Raw genomic sequence first — 16,272 nt, forward strand, 5'->3', positions numbered from 1 at the left:
CTTAAAAAAATAATCGTGTGTAAATTATAAACTCATAAAACATGATTGTAAGATTCATATAACTAAAATGAAATTAAGATATACAAAAATAATACTATTCAAAAAATTAATCAAATATAACTTAAGTATCACTAATCATACCCTATGTTGCCTCTAACTAATCATGTTTATTTAGTTTATCTATATGAATACAAATATTAACAATGAAATAATTATCTTAGTTTAAACATAGTTGATCAAAGCTCTTTTTTTTTTTTTTTTGGATGACCGGATGTCTGGGCCAGCTTGCTCGCAACTTGACTTATTTCTAGGGCCCTGAAGGTAACGACCAGGCATAACCTCCAGTGGCCCCAAGGTTTGAAATATTTGATCTCCGTAGATTGTTGATCAAAGTTTGTTAAAGTTAAAACTAATTAATTTAGCTCTTCATAATCAAAAGTGTTTTATTTGTGTATTTAACATGAAAGTTGCTAGTAAACTTAAGGAACATGAAACATAACTAAAACTTTGACCAAAAAAAAAACTTATACTGGATTTTAGTAAAAAACAAACAAAAAATAAATCATGATGTGCAAAAAATTTGAATTCTAAGAATTGGAGCACTTTCACACCCTACATTTATTACAAGAATTGTGTTCTACATACATGAGTTAGTCCTCGTTCCACTTTCTCAAATAAGTACTTAAAAAATAAGGATCTCCTACTATTTTATTTTCCTCCATAAATAATTCTCCCAAAACTCATCCCGTGTCCAATCGGGACCCAATGGCCAATCAAACTAAAAGTGTAGAAAAATTATCAAACAATAAGGGAAAAATAGAAAGAAAAAGTAAGTAGGGGAAAAGGGTACACATTTTTATTTTTTATGCACATACATTATTATACCCACGCAAACGGCCAACAAACTAATGGGTTTGTAGCCCAGTTGGTGACTCCTGACACTCTCCTGTAGGAGATCAGGGTTCAAGCCTCGCTGTGGGCAGTTTTTGGGGTTCAGTGCTATGGATAGACTTTTGAACTCTAAATCCCATGTGAACTAACTCATTAACTTCTCCTACTAACCTCCGCTCATGTATACAATATTGAAAAAAAAAAAAAAAAAAAAAGGGCCAACAATAATCTTGGGTTGTATTTTTTTCATTTTCTTTTGTCCTCGCGTGAAGCATGTGCACTCTTTCTTAATTGCCGAAGATGATTACTATTTTGCCCCTATTTACTTCTCCTGTTGTCTTGTATATGTTTTGTATAAATTAGGTTGCAACATACCAAGGGTGATAGCTAGCCATCCCCAGTTCTATTTTCTATTGCAAAATTAAGAATAATAATAATTGGGAAATATGGCTTGCATGGGGGCCAACATTTCTTCACCTTCTCGATGTAGGGCTATGTGGAGTGGTACTACTACTTCCCTCGGACTTACAACTAAAATGGGGTTTTGTGCATTGACTCGGAGATCGAAAACCCCTGCGCGTGATCGTTCACAGCACTGCATGTGCATGACAATGCCATCGGCGCCTCTTTCGACGGAGATGGTGATCAATGGAGTGAATAACTCTGTCTTCGCGACTGTTCTACATCCTCAGGTAATTAATGAGCTTAAGATTCTGTATTTTCTGGTCGTTGAATGAGAGTTGATAAATTTTTAGTCCTGTCTTCTTTTTTCTCTTTTCTCGCACCAAATATATGTCATATGCTTCTTTCTCATGTTTCTAGCCGGCCAATATTCCATGTATAATCGAGAGGCAAGCTAGGGCTAGGATTTATGGACGATGGGATGAAATATAAGAGAGCTTATCCTTACGTTATGATTAGCTTCCATTTCTCGATGATAAAGTAGCAAATTATTACTCCCTCCGTCAGTATTTGTTAGTTTATTTTGGGGTTTTCAACTTTTTTAGGGAACGTCGTGATTGTTTTGCACAATTTTTATTTTTTCTACCCTCCAATCAATTAATTCAATATTTGAATGCAAGGATAACATAGTACAATTGATACTATTTACTTATTGACTTTCAAACATGGACAAATATTGAGAGACAGAAAAAAGTATGTTTATGGACTAACAAACACGGACAGATAGAGTACTATAGTCTTAATTAATGGGGAGGCTCCCGTCCAGTGTAGGTTGCACCAATCCTGTTCAGTTTTGGCCAATCGTGGGCCTTTTTGTTCAATTTTTAGATCTCTTCGAAAATATTAGCCATGCCAAAAATCACGCGGATCGGATATTGTTTGACATCATTTTAAAATGCATTAAAGTTTTAGACAAATGTGTGAAGGGATTGCAATCCAGTGTTGCACATCTTTTTGTTTATAAGATTAACGTGATTTTTGTTGCAGCCAATGTTTGTGGCGAGTTCTAAAAAGCGAAAGATTCCAATCATTATTTTGGGGTCGAAGAGAGCCCACAATTGGTCGAAACTGGACGGGACTGGAGGCAATCTACAATGGACGGAGCCTCCCCTACTTAACGTGGTCTTTTGGAACAATTTACTAACGTGTGGCCAAATCCATAAAAATAATAGTAGTAATAATTACATCTCCAAGGCAAATTTTCAAACTCAGCGACTGAACTTGCAGTTGCCACCCACGTAACAAACAAATCTTGCATCTTATAAATAAAAATAAATAAAAAAACAAACAAACAAATCTTGCTTACACAGACTTATACTACTATAGAGTGCAAAGGTTTGTTTGGTGTAACCTTTTTGGCTTTTTATTTTTGGAAATTTCTATTAGTTAATGTGTTTGCACAAGTAATTAAGTTGTATATATCCATGTAATATCGACTTTCAACATACTAAGTTATGAGATCGATCAATGGGTGTCGGGGTAGCCCAAGTGTTTAGGTGTTTTCCTTATCGGGAAAATTAAGGTCACGGATTTTGATTCTCACCGCAGGGTCCTATTCTTTACCTCTTTTATTAGAGAGAGATAAGGTAGTATAGGTTTCTTGCTTGAAAAGAAAAAAAAAAAAAAAACTTCGTAAGTTGCAGTGGTAATATTGTTGTGCTAGGTCTTACCTCCAAAAGTTGATGATAACACCAAGATGCTAGAACTCCAAGAGAGAACTCAACTAGCACTCCGAACGGCGCCATCTGAAATGACAATCACCGACGCGTTGAAGTTGGTAGACACGCTTCAGCGACTCGGGATCGGGTACCATTTCCAAGAAGACATCAATGCCTTACTTGAACGATTTTCCGACGGCCCGAACCCACTCCACGATGAAGATCTCTTCACCGCCGCACTATGTTTCCGGCTACTCCGACACAATGGTTACCAGATGAGTCCTAGTACGTAGCACTACACTGCATTATTTTACGTTGTCTGCTTTTCTTCTTCTTCTTCTTGTCAAAAGCTGGAAATATCGTTGATAGCTACGAGGAAAATTAGAAAACAGTACAGGCAAATGGAATCTGTTTTGGGATTTTTTTATTTTTTTTTTTCAAATCTACAACTAGTAGATAAACTATTTCAAACACATTTTTAAAACTTGTAAGTTAACTTGAACTTCGACTTGGTTCGCTTGTTTACAGCAAGTCTGTCCACACAGACAAATTACACATTGATTGTGCACAGATTTTGTAGTCAAACTCACCGCGGATACCACATAAATGATCTGAGTCGTCGTTCATTAAATGTACAACATTTTTTCAAGGGTCCACGCTAAAAATCAATTCAATCTGATACCTATAAATGCTTGATCCAATTATCTAACTTTTCATTCTCCGAAAATCTAAATGAAAAGTTAGATGATTGGATCGAGCACCTATAAGTATTAGATTGAGCTGATTTTTAGTGATCGATGACTCTTAAAAAATTGTTTTACATTTAATCAATAGTTCAGATCGTTTGAGCGAGACCTGTGATGGGCCCACACCAAAATCTGTGCACAATTTATACACAAATGTCTATGTGGTTAGCAGCTGGCTTGTTTTTCTCCACTGTACATTTTTGCTGAGCCCAAAAAGACTAAGTGCATGGACACCATCAAAGTGTGGGGTAGAGAGTGGCAAAGCTAGAATTCCCAAAGGGCAAAATATAAATAATGAGGATGCATTATGTCATATTTTTATCCGTTTGTCCCTTTGGGAATCCTGACTCTGCCACTAACTCACGAAATGCAAAGAGAACAAAAAAATCCTGTACAAAATTCCTTCACGCCATTCTTGTATGATTTTGTGAATAAGTTTCCCTTAATTCGCATGTTTTCGCGTAACTAATTGGTTGTTACATGCCCATTATACACGTAGCACAGATATCTTTCGAAAATTCATGGACAAAAGTGGGAAATTCAAGGATTCGTTGAGCACAGACATAGATGGAATGCTGAGCTTGTATGAAGCTTCATACTTGGGCACATATGGGGAAGATGTATTGAACCATGCCATGGAATTCACAGAGGCTAAGCTGAGGCAATCAATTCCATTGATGGCTCCTCAATTGGGAAGAAATTACTCTCATGCCTTGGAGCTTCCAAGGCACTTGAGAATGGAAAGGTTGGAAGCCAGAAGGTTCATTGGAGAATTTAGTAGGGAAAGTGACCAGAGCCCATATTTGGTGGAACTAGCAAAGTTAGATTACAACAAGGTTCAATCACTGCACCAAGCAGAGTTGACTGAGATTTCCAGGTTATTTTCTCTTTTTTGTGGGTATAAAGGCCCAATTTTGAGAACAGATAGTGCATACTAATACAACTCCGGATTGTGGGTCCAATGTTGTGTCAGTAATGCGTGCACTGCTACCTTGTCTATACCGTTAGTGCCATTTATCAAATGGTTATGGTTCACATGGCGCGACTTGGTGGTTTTATTCAGATTTCCATTTGTCTAAAATAGTTGTACACGCGCGTCACATATTCCTTATGAATCGTTTGACGACCTAATTATGCAATGGGTGAATGCTGTTTCAGGTGGTGGAAGCAGTTGGGTCTTGTGGAAAAGCTCACTTTTGGCCGTGACCGGCCACTGGAATGCTACTTGTGGACTGTGGGTCTCCTTCCGGAGCCCAAGTACTCAAACTGCCGAATTGATCTAGCCAAGACCATTGCCATTTTACTAGTTCTTGACGATATCTTTGACAGTTACGGCTCTTTAGATGAACTTGCCCTCTTCACAGATGCAATTCAGAGGTCTGTATCTGTACTCTACTTTCCGCGTAGATATCAGTTAAAAAATTTCGTCTGTTTTCTGATGAGGGACTCTGAACTTGTTATCTCACTTACTTCTTTGCAAAACTTATTAACTTTCAGATGGGATCTTAGTGCAATGGAGCAGCTGCCCCAATACATGAAGATTTGTTACATGGCCTTGTACAACACTACCAATGAGGTTGGGTACAACATACTCAAACAACATGGATGGAGTGTCGTTCCGCACCTTAAAAGAACGGTAAATGTTTTGCTCAGTAAAAGTTAGCGCGACACAGAATGAATCACATAATTCACTGGAAGTGAATCACAACCTCATACTATCAATTCGGAAAGGTTTCAAAGACCATTTTCTAGGACTCTAGCACTCCTGTATACGCAACATCCAGTACATAACCATGGCCCATGACAGAATTTTGAGCCGTCCATCTTGTGGAGCCAGCTAATTAAAAAGACTATCCATCCACAATCAAGCTGATCAGGCAAAGGTAGTTGCGTTATTCGAGCATAGGTGTGTTAATTGAGAAGAAACATAGATGCTTGGTGTATAACCTGTCGATTTTCAAGACAACTTCTTTAACAAGGCAGTTACTTATATCCGATCAATCTGTATTTAACATTAACGTCCCCCTCAAACTCCTCTATCACAAAGATTAGTTTGCGTTGTTCCATTGGTAGAATGTGCTCCAATACATGACAAATGCGGCAAATTCTACTAATACAATCGCGACACATCACATGGTACCCAAAACGTGGTACTCAGACAAGGTCACCAAAATATTAGCATTCCAAAAAACTTGAAGCCAATAATTTCAGCTCCAAAATATGGATTTGCTATGTTTGCAAACTCCTTTCTTATTCCCTTTTTGCCAAAGACTTCTGTTATTTTGGAGGGAATCACAAGTTTGTTGATCTTGCAGTGGATAAATATGATTGAAGCCTTCCTCCTTGAAGCTGAGTGGTTCAACAACCGATACGTACCCAACCTAGAGGAGTATCTGGAAAATGGGGTAACAACAGCAGGGTCATACATGGCCCTGGTGCATATTTTCTTTCTCATTGGACAGGGGGTTAACAAGGAAACTATAGGGATGATGGATCCATACCCCAAGCTCTTCTCCTCCTCGGGCAGAATTCTTCGGCTTTGGGATGATTTGGGGACTGCAACGGTATGTACACACGGATCTGAGATCCTCTGTTTTAACATTTTTTCTGTCGTCATGTGGCATAATGTACTAGAAATAACGGATCACAAAACTTTTGAAACACAATCGTACGACTGAAGATATAGTGAGTTGAGGGAATGGTGAGTCCTAATGCAATTAGAATAAGGTACGGTGAGTCCCAAAGCTCACATAACCTGAACCGTGCATGAACCTTTTGTTTCCTCTTTGTCACAAATTTGTTTTTCCGATTGGGTTAGGATGAGCAAGAAAGGGGAGACGTAGCATCGAGCATAGACTGCTTCAGGAGGGAGAAGAATCTTTCATCCGAAGGCGAAGCTAGAAAGCAAGTGAAGCAACTCATCCGCAGCCTATGGAAAGAGCTCAATGGCGAGTTTACAGCTCCGAAGCCGTTGCCCCTACCCCTCATAAAAGCATCCCTCAACATGTCAAGGACTGCCCAAGTTGTTTATCAACATGGAGACGATAACAAGTTCTGCAGTGTTGATGATTGTGTAAACTCTTTGTTCTTCACGCCCATTGGGTTTTAGGTCAAGGGTCCGATCCTATTACAATTTGTATAGCATCGGACAATTTGCCCAAAGACTTGTACAAAATTGGGCTTCTTTTTTTTCCATGTTGGTGCATTGGGCTTACGATTCCTTTACTTCAGTCTGAATCGGGTGGAAATAAACATTTGTCGACTCATCCAAAATCATCTCAACCCACTGGCATATCATCTGCAGCAGATGCTTCGAATGTCAATCATAAAAGTTCAAAGATTTTGATATGCCTCGAGCAGTATCTTCAAACACCATCCTACCCTTCAAATTTTCACTCTCTTCAACCAAATCATACTGCTTTTGTATTCGAAAAATCTAAGCAAATACACCATGAGATGGCAAAACAAGCTATGCGGGTTCTTACAAGCTATTGGTGAATTTCGCAGTGAAATGTGAGAATTATCCTTGTATGGTGAAAAGCTTTCTTACCCAACTTGGCTGTGCTTTGTTATGGTTTGTGTGTTCAGTGAAGGCCATGATTTAAAGAGCCTGGTAAGTTTCGATTTGACGGTGCATTGCTGAAGCCGCTGAAGTGAAGTGAAGTTTTGACCTGCGATAACAAGCTTCTTGAAAACACTCCAAACTTTCCAATTGAAAAGATTGACATTAAAGAGAACTACACCAAGAATTGGAACCGTAAGGAGTAAAACCAAAGAAAAGTCGTCAAATGGTGAGATTGACCCAGTATTGGACTTGCAACTGATAGAAACAGACAAAGACATAAAACAGGTTCGCTAATAAAGTTACAAGCTAACAACACAAAGAAAGGTGATAGTCTTATGCACTATGGCAACAATAAATAAGCTTCTTACCTCCAGATCAAACAAGATATTTCCATTCCTTGGTAGACATCCATTCCTTGATAAACTTGGAGGCCGCACCCAGGAAAGGATCCCTGAACAACTTGAAATCCTTGAGTTCGCTTAACAAGAACTATTGGAATAACTGAATTCTGGTCCAATCTAACAGGATGCAGTACGATCCTTTCTAAGACTACTTCGCTTTTGAGCACAAGTCTCAAAAAGTGTAATTCATCCATTGTGCCCCAATAGCAGTTTAGCTTAAGGTGCCCCAAACTTGGTAAGTTGAAATTGATCCTCTCAAACTCTTCAGATATTCTCGCTCCAAAAATCTAAGATTTGAGACAACAATTTTTTCAGATTTGAGACACAATTTTTGCGGACTAATGTTACCACAAATAACAATAACTGAGTTGGCACAATTAACGTACCATACTTACCTCTTCATTGATCCTAAGTTCACGGTCTAGGATCATTGTTCCAAGTTTGGGTGAAAGTTCTAGTAATACGGCAATGCCAACCATATCAGCTTTTGTATATTCCATATTTATTCTCAAATAGTTGAGGTTGTGAAATACAAAACGTTTAGGGAGACAGTATTTTGATACCACAGCCTGTTGATATGACAAACATGTAAAAAGTTAAACCTGCGAGGCTGGCAGTATAACCAAATATGTGAAGCCATCTTTCACCTGATTCATGTAACTCAAAGACAATTAGTAAGCTTGCAAATGGAGTTGAGATCATCAGCCGTCAACAAATACATCAATCAATTAGAGAATGAATGATTCTTAATTAATCTCGTTGCTAAACAACCCTTGTTCTTTCTCTTTCCTCTATTTGCAAAGCATGTTAAATTATTTTTACTACAACATAATTCTTCTTTGCTCTGCTTGCAAAGTTGAATTGTCAAAACCAGTGAAAGTCACACTGCAATGCTAGCACCGAACCTAGCCAATGCAAACAAGATGTTTAACAGTCTTTCTAATGACCTACACAACTCCAATCCTAAATTACACTGTCCTACTTAAAATCTCCACAATCAAGGAAGCCAGCCGAGAAATCGAGCAATCTTAGATAGCATTTCTATTTATAATCTGCTTAGCTAGCACTGAACGAAAAAAAATTATTCTCTACGAAGACTCATTTTCTCAATCCAGCCGATAGCCCTCTTTATTACAGCAAAGATTGTACATGACAAGTTAAAAAAACCACTCAGTAATGTGAAACACTTGAACACGACATATGTCATGCATAAGTAAGCACAATCGGTTACAGGTTCAAAGTCTAACCAATCTTTTCAAGGCTATTGTCTTATGAAACCAATTTTATTTGGGCTTCAATGTATAATACTCCAGCAAATGGGCTAATCAAACAAACAGAAGCACTCATTCCTTGAACTTCACAATCAAGGAAAAAACAATTAAACCCAAAAAGAATAGGATGACTTTGCGCCCCCTGTTCTTCACATACTTCACTTCCTTGTTTTCATTAGGCGAAGCCATAAAATGCCTTTCTCAAAATCTTAGGTGAGAAATTATTCCCCTAGTTTGGCCTCCCCTAAAGAAGAAATCATGGTTCCAATATTGGCCTAGCCGCTTTAAAGAAGGGTGGTCCAACAGCAAGTTATGCTCAACCTTCATTATATAAACCATTTGCCCTGGAAGTTATTTGTCCTCGATACACAATACAGATTCTGAAACAATCACCCCATCTAAGTAAATTTTCTACTCTGTTCAGACCTCAATCCCTCATCTCTTTTACTCTCATTTGACATATATCATACATGCGACCCTTTGCTACACATTGAACAATGTTCTAAATGGAGCTTGGCGGTAGTCGGGCGGAGACCCACCTCCAAGTGCCAAGCCGCCTAGGCAGCGCCAGCAATTCGGCTGATTTTATTTTATTTTTTTTTAACAAACCATTATCCAATCAAACTATATTCTATGTATTCATAATGCAAGTTCAAACTTCAAAGTACAAACCCAAATGAAATTAAATAGTAGCAACTAGCAAATAAGTTGAATAAGACAATAAGCAGAAATAACCATAATGCAATGTTTAATGTTCAAACTTCAAAGTACAAACCCAAATGAAATAAAATAGTAGCAACTAGCAAATAAGTTGAATAAGACAATAAGTAGAAATAAACGAGATCGGAGATCCCTAATGCCAAGTTCAAAGTTCATCTCCTTCCTCCAACTCTTCTCCACCATACCCCTCCAAAGGCCTCCAAAGATGCTGAAGACGCCAACGACGCCGCCAAGCCTGCCAAGACCGCCAAGCCCGCCTAGGTGGCCGCCAAACCTCCCTGGGTGCCAAATCAAACGCCAAGAGGTATTGGCGTGGCAGCAGGGCACCTCCAAGCGCCGGCGGCCGCCATTTAGAACACCGACATTGAATAGCTGACCCTTAACTCTTCATTTTGTGTTCTAGAGGCCACTGAATCCTAGAATCATTACCAGGTTAGCCATCAAGCAAAAGAGTCTCCAATTATTAGCCAGCAATTCTTACTCAATCCTATTCTCAGGTTAAATATCTTTTAATCTCCATCTGTATTATACTTTTATACTTATCACCAATTAAAGCCATGGTTTCAGTTTATTCATGCCTTTCTACCAAAATCTTAGCTCATGCAGTCAAACCCTTACCATTTCTGAAGTCCTCAAAACAGGGGCAGGACACTGTTTGGCCAAGGGGCCCCCGACACCCCCCAACTTATGTGTAAACCAACAGGGTGTATGTTATGCATACGTTCTGTACAATGGCTTCTATATTCAAAGTCTAGCCAGCTTTTCCTAAGCCTCTAGTCTAATAAAATTAATCATACTTGGGCTTTAATGTACACCAATCCAACAAATGGGCTTACCCACCAAATAGGCACACGTGAATACCTTAAACTTCACACTCAAGAGAAAAACAATCAAACCGAAAAAGAATAGGACGATTAGCACCCCCTGTTCTTCACACACACTACTCTTTCTGTTTCCAGTTGGCGAAGCTACAAAAAGTGTTTCTAAGATCTCTTGGCAATTTGTTCCCCTAGTTTAGCCTCCCTCAAGAAGAAATCACGGTCTACCATGGCATCAGAGAGGGTGGTCCAATGGCAAGCCGAGCTGAAATTCTTAACCACAAGGAAACTAAAAAGAATATCTAAGTGCAGACTAGTGAATAACTCTTATCATGAATAAAAGCTACTTAAACATGATCTCTGAACCTTTCCCGACACAACCTCATTCCTTTCCCCACCTCAACTCAAAAGAAATTCCAAACGCACGATGTCTTACCCTCTCTCTCACTACCATACTTTCCAACCACTAAGCTCATGAGGCGTTGGGAGATGGTGCAATTGCATTATAAAGATAACGGGAATCCAGGTTGTGAAGAAAAAAATATGGGTATTTGTCAACATAATTGATACCAAAATGATGCGGAATATTAATGTCCTAGACGCCGGAGTCGAGTTTTTTTAGCGGAGGAGAATTGATGGTGTAGCCATCGATTGGTCGGACCATAGTTGTCCGCTTTGGAAGCCTCAAGTGAAGCCCATGGGCCCAATGCATAGAATTAAGTCTTTTTAGTCCAACAAGTGTCTTTGGTAAATTTGTTATTTTAATTATTAGTAATAGGAGGCATTTTAATATTTAATTAGGTTGTTTTTTATGTTTCCTTTTTATTTCCATTAGGGTTATGAGTCTATAATAAGATGTTCAACGATGCAATCATTAGACTTCGATTAATGAGAATTTGAGACTTAGGGTTTTGACCCTTGTGTGCGTCTCTCTTCCCTTTTACCTCTTTCTTGTCCGTCATCACAAAAGCATCAGCAGGGACTAATGCTACACTTTGCACACTAGTTGAGATATACCTTGATTTGAAGCAAGCATGAGATAGAACTTGTAATAGTATCTCTTCCACAATTCCACAAGGTTGAAATTGTCAAAAGCATGTACAGTAACTTACATTACAGGTTGTTTGACGTACATCGACCAACTAGACCCTAATAGCCAACAAGACAAGCTATGCTCAACCAACATTGTTTAAAACCATTTGTGAGTATGAGGAGTGGGAAGAGTACCTGAGGTTGTCCTCCAAGCATATGGTGGGCACTACAATGGCTCAAGACCACTGGAGGTGGCGGAGAAGAGAGCTTAGAGCAGCCTTAGAGAGACGGTGATGGCAGTAGAGAATAAATGGGTTAGGTGTGTCTTCAATACGTATTGAAGGCTTGTCTTGAATAAAGTGTGAACTCCTATTTATATAATTGGAGGAAGGCTAGCCTCTCCCTCATTAATGTGCACTAGAGTACAGCCAAAGGGATAAGTGAAGTGATTTAGAACTTGTGTTCTGTATCATAAAACTCTCAGATATGTTTGGGTGCTTCTATGTAGGCATGTATCATGGGGCAGGTGGTAGGTATGATGCAAGCTCCAGATGTGAGCTTGTCGAGTGAATGTTCCACAGGCATGCTTGTTCCAGATGGCAGGTGACGTAGGCGAGCCCCTCATGGAGGTGAGCCTTGACATTCCCCTTACTCTAGCCTCCAAGCCACATGCCTCCTTAGGTCCCGAGCAAAGTACCTAGGCCCTGCTCCCAACTAGGGTAATGTGAGGAGTCGCCATAAGTTATTGTGAGCTCGTAGATCATGGGGAGACAGGCAATATCTCGTTAAGTATCCTTGGTGAACTAGCTCCTCTAGGTGATGAGCAAGCCTGAGGAGGGAGTTCAGCGGCTGGCAGTCATGGTACGTGGCCGCCTCAATTAGACAATTACTAAGGGATGGAGGATCCCCCGATGACGTCTAGAGGCGGAGGACCTCCAAATACCCACACCATTTCGCCATGCGAGTTATTTGTCCTTGCAACACATTGCGCATTGCAAAACAATCACCCCTGATCCATACCAAAGCAAATTCTCTACTGTGCTTAGACCTCAATTGATTCTTACCTCCACAATTTTAAAGGCAAATGATATAGCTCATGCATACTACCCTCAATTACACGTTGACAAAGCTAAACCCTACTTCACTTTTTGCGTTTGAATACCCCGATCCTAGTTATCTGGTTAAATATCTTTCAATCTCCAACCCCATCACACTTATCCGCAATTATAGCCATAGTTTCAGTTTATTCAATCCTTCCTACCAAAAATCTTAGCTCGGGTAGTCAAACCCCTGCAATTTCTGTTGTTCTTTTGTCCCCCCACGATGCAAGAAAAGGGCTAAAAGGAAAGAAATACCTCATCCAGAATCAAATAACAATCTAATCGCAAATAAAGTGCGTATTGCATAGGTACATAAAGGGGGAAAAATTACCTTATACCACCAATTCTGAACATGAAAACGCTTCACATGGCTAAGCAACCTCACAATCTTAATCCAATACCGGTAATTCTCCACCATGGAAATGCAAGTGACATCTGCTTCTTCAACAGCAGAGGAGTCCTCCATTACATACTCCCCAACCTCGAAGAAAAACATCCTCAAATTTGACAAATTCGGAGCGCGAATCTCAACCGATCCTTCGTCGCACCTGAACTGCCAAAGATCCAACCTTTTAAGACTCGGTGAAGATATCTTAACCTCCTTCATCCCGTGACACTGCCTTATAGTCAGAGCCTCAATGTTCAAACACCCCGCAACCAAATCCGATATCCTCTCATCCGTCAAGTAGACCTGAACAAAATCAATACTCGCCAGCGACTCGCATAATCGCGTGCGCGACGTGTTCCTCGGCACATCGAGGTTGCAGTGTTTGAGATGTAATGACCGAACGCTGCCGTTTCGGAGAAGGGGGAGAGGGAAGGGGTAGTAGTACGAGTCAGTAGTTTCGTTTAGAAATTGGAGGAGGTATTTGGAGGAGAAGGTGAGGGAGAGGGATTCGACGTCGTGAGCGACGGCGTAGTGGATCCAGGAGTCGATGTGGCGGCGGTAGGGGAGGTGGTGAGTGGCGGAGTCGAGGCGGAGGTGGAGGGAGCGGAGGGGGGAGGAGGAGGGGGGGTGGCGGAGGAGGAAGGCGCGGGTGACGAAGTCGGAGAAGGCGCGGAGGGTTTGGGAGGGGGTGTCGCAGGGGGGGAGGAAGAGAGAGAAGTCGAAGGAGAGAGAGGGGAGGGAGGTCCAGAGGTCGAGGAAGGCGGGGGAGATTAGGGTTGTTTGGATGGCGTCGAGGGTTGAGAGGGAGGAAATGATGCGGAGGAGTAGGCTCGGCGGGAGGTCGTCGAGGGTTGTGGGTGGTCGTGCGACGGCGGAGGAGGAGCCGCCGGCCGGCGACGCCATTGGAATCCCAAGTGCACGCTGTGCATATAGAGTAATTTCTTTTTGCTCCCTTCGACTTTCACTCGAATTCCACTTTGATTCTTATACTTTTAATTTGAACAACTCTAACCCTGTACTTACTTCATGTGTTGCAATGTAAACCCGCCGTTGCCTTCCGTTGGAATTGGGGACGGAAAACACCCATGTGTCATCCACGTGATATAACCCAAAGATAACTCGTCAAACGGTGAGATTAACCCAGACTCAGTATTGGGAGAAATTTTTGAATTTTGCTATGGGTACTACAATTTTGTACCGAAAGTGTACTACATGCTTAGGTGGAAGGGGGCTCACTTCAAAAATTCAAAAGAGAAGCAAAACAAAGTCCGGTAAAATTAAGAGAAAAAAAAAAGGAAACCCAAAATCCAAACGCCCAAAAGGAAACCCAACTTTACTCCATTGACAACACCAAACTCCATTAACGTTGACCATGAACCTTCCCAATCTCTATCCCGAAAACCCACTTCTATCTTCCACACCCTCTCTTTTAACTTCTACCCCCCTATTCTCTCCTCTGTAAAGTAAGTCTGTAAAGTAATGAATGCATGTAAGGTAAAGTCATGCCTAGTATAGTCATGCCTGTGAAGGAAAGTCTTAGGGTAGTAAATACCCTGATCAAAAGTCTTAGGTGCAGTAGAAAAATGACGGGCCCCAATTATGTACCCTTCTGTAAAGCCTCCTTACTCCATCTCCAACACTATTTCGAGGGACCACCGATTTGAGGTTAGTGGTTGAAATTAACTTCTTTTTTTGAAACAGCAAAAATATTATAAGGATGAAATTAACTCTTTAATGTGGTCTTGTTCATATTGTTAATGTGTTCTGTATATGTGTTGTTGACTATTAAAGGTTTTTTTTTTGTCTTTTAGCTTTTTGGTAGTATAAAGAGAATATTGGAGAGCTAACTCGCCTTGAGATTATCGAGAGTTACAACACAAGTTTCTCCGGCGGGTTGGCCTGATTCGACAGTCATCTCCATCCTAAGAGAGAGAGAGAGAGAGAGAGAGAGAGAGTGACCGGGTACGGTTAAGTTTTGACATATTTTTGTTGTTTCAAAAAAAAAAGAAAAAAAAGAAGTTAATTTCAACCACTAACCTCAAATCGGTGATCCCTGAAAATGGTGTTGGAGAAGGAGAGAATAGGGAGGTAAAAGTTAAAAGAGAGGGTGTGGAAAACAGAAGTTTCGGGAGAAAGATTGGGAAGGTCCATGGTCAACGTTAATGGAGTTCGGCGTCGTCAATGGAGTAAAGTTGGGTTTCCTGTTGGGGGTTTGGATTTTGGGTTTCCTTTTCTTTTCTCTTAATTTTTCCGGGCTTTGTTTTGCTTCTCTTTTGAATTTTTGAAGTGGAACCCCTTCCACCTAAGCATGCAGTACACTTTCGGTACAAAATTGTAGTACCCATAGCAAAATCCGAAATTTTCAGTTGCAAATCGAGTACCACGTGAACCTTACCCTATTTGCACCCAAAAAAATTTCCAGTGTTAGACTTGTAAGTTGTATAGTAACTGATAATAATCAAAGACAGGATAAAACGGATCTCCAAGAGGGGTCTTTTAAGCCATTTAAACAAGTAATATTATGGGATGAGTAACTCCTTTTTGTAGAATATGGCGGGTTTTGAGTGGGTTGTCAATGAGAAGATTTGGACGGGTCAATAAATATGGAATTCTATTACGCATTGTGGCCTAATCTAGTTTAGGAGAAGTAGTAGAATATAAGGAAGGAATTACTTGGTGCCCCTGGTCCCAGGATTCTCTATTAAGATGTTGGATCTTCGATTCCACTACATGTGTATGAACACTATATCAATGTTGGGCAATGAAGCAAGGTGCTTAGGGGCATTGAATAATTACTTGAAGTTAAGGTGATGGTAAACTCCACGTGCTACTAGAAATATTATTCGGTGCTCCTTAGAATAGAGAGGTTGTCACGCGATGTTCCAAAATCATTCAGCACCGCATATGTGCTGAAGGGGAGGCACTGCATGTACTTTTTTGATCCTCTGCATGTACTTTAAGCCCACTTAATAATAACTTTTCACTACTGAGAAGAGTTATGAGAACTGTTTACCTTGTTTCATTGTGGTATTGTTATTTCTTCTCAGAGAGATCATAGGGACTCTTAATCCACAATGGATCCCAAGAAGAATAAGCCATCTGCTATCAGTTTTTACTACATCAAGCGCGAGTAAAACAAAGGCTCCCGCATGACATCTGACTCGCATAACTATTATTGTCCATGAGTTTGACGTATGACTGTCCGAGTAAGAACAGACAC

General features: G+C 40.2%; 2 protein-coding genes across 3 annotated transcripts; one reads left to right on the forward strand and one right to left on the reverse strand.

Moving 5' to 3' along the window:
* The first annotated feature begins 1,266 nt into the window (after positions 1-1,266).
* LOC131323095 (monoterpene synthase TPS4, chloroplastic-like) lies at positions 1,267-7,105 on the forward strand. Its single transcript, XM_058354720.1, has 7 exons — positions 1,267-1,583; positions 3,017-3,296; positions 4,262-4,634; positions 4,916-5,134; positions 5,255-5,393; positions 6,073-6,321; positions 6,576-7,105. Exons 1-7 carry the CDS (start codon positions 1,338-1,340, stop codon positions 6,864-6,866), a joined length of 1,797 nt encoding a protein of 598 aa, XP_058210703.1. The 5' UTR covers positions 1,267-1,337; the 3' UTR covers positions 6,867-7,105.
* A 417-nt stretch (positions 7,106-7,522) lies between these two features.
* Positions 7,523-14,002, reverse strand: LOC131323096 (F-box/FBD/LRR-repeat protein At2g04230-like). Of its 2 annotated transcripts, XM_058354721.1 has the most exons (3): positions 12,996-13,999; positions 8,119-8,292; positions 7,523-8,010 (listed from the first exon to the last, which is right to left on the reverse strand). In XM_058354721.1, the coding sequence occupies exons 1-3, from the start codon at positions 13,953-13,955 to the stop codon at positions 7,687-7,689; spliced, it is 1,458 nt and encodes a 485-aa protein (XP_058210704.1). In that variant the 5' UTR covers positions 13,956-13,999; the 3' UTR covers positions 7,523-7,686. The 2 variants fall into 2 exon arrangements, with proteins under 2 accessions (XP_058210704.1, XP_058210705.1); XM_058354722.1 differs by lacking the exon at positions 8,119-8,292 and having other exon boundaries at positions 12,996-14,002.
* Between the last annotated feature and the right edge of the window lie 2,270 nt (positions 14,003-16,272).

Source organism: Rhododendron vialii, chromosome 4a, assembly GCF_030253575.1.
Source record: "Rhododendron vialii isolate Sample 1 chromosome 4a, ASM3025357v1".
Classification (NCBI taxonomy): Eukaryota; Viridiplantae; Streptophyta; class Magnoliopsida; order Ericales; family Ericaceae; genus Rhododendron; species Rhododendron vialii.

What these genes read in the sequence shown, in the direction of transcription:
- LOC131323096 (XM_058354721.1), bottom strand. Translation starts at nt 13,955, where the DNA reads ATGGCGTCGCCGGCCGGCGGCTCCTCCTCCGCCGTCGCACGACCACCC. An exon ending in TTCAGAATTGGTGGTATAAG is followed by an intron (nt 8,293 to 12,995) that starts GTAATTTTTCCC and finishes TCATATCAACAG; the next exon opens with GCTGTGGTATCAAAATACTG. An exon ending in AACTTAGGATCAATGAAGAG is followed by an intron (nt 8,011 to 8,118) that starts GTAAGTATGGTA and finishes CTCAAATCTTAG; the next exon opens with ATTTTTGGAGCGAGAATATC.
- LOC131323095 (XM_058354720.1), top strand. Translation starts at nt 1,338, where the DNA reads ATGGCTTGCATGGGGGCCAACATTTCTTCACCTTCTCGATGTAGGGCT. An exon ending in GAGTTGACTGAGATTTCCAG is followed by an intron (nt 4,635 to 4,915) that starts GTTATTTTCTCT and finishes ATGCTGTTTCAG; the next exon opens with GTGGTGGAAGCAGTTGGGTC. An exon ending in ATGATTTGGGGACTGCAACG is followed by an intron (nt 6,322 to 6,575) that starts GTATGTACACAC and finishes CGATTGGGTTAG; the next exon opens with GATGAGCAAGAAAGGGGAGA.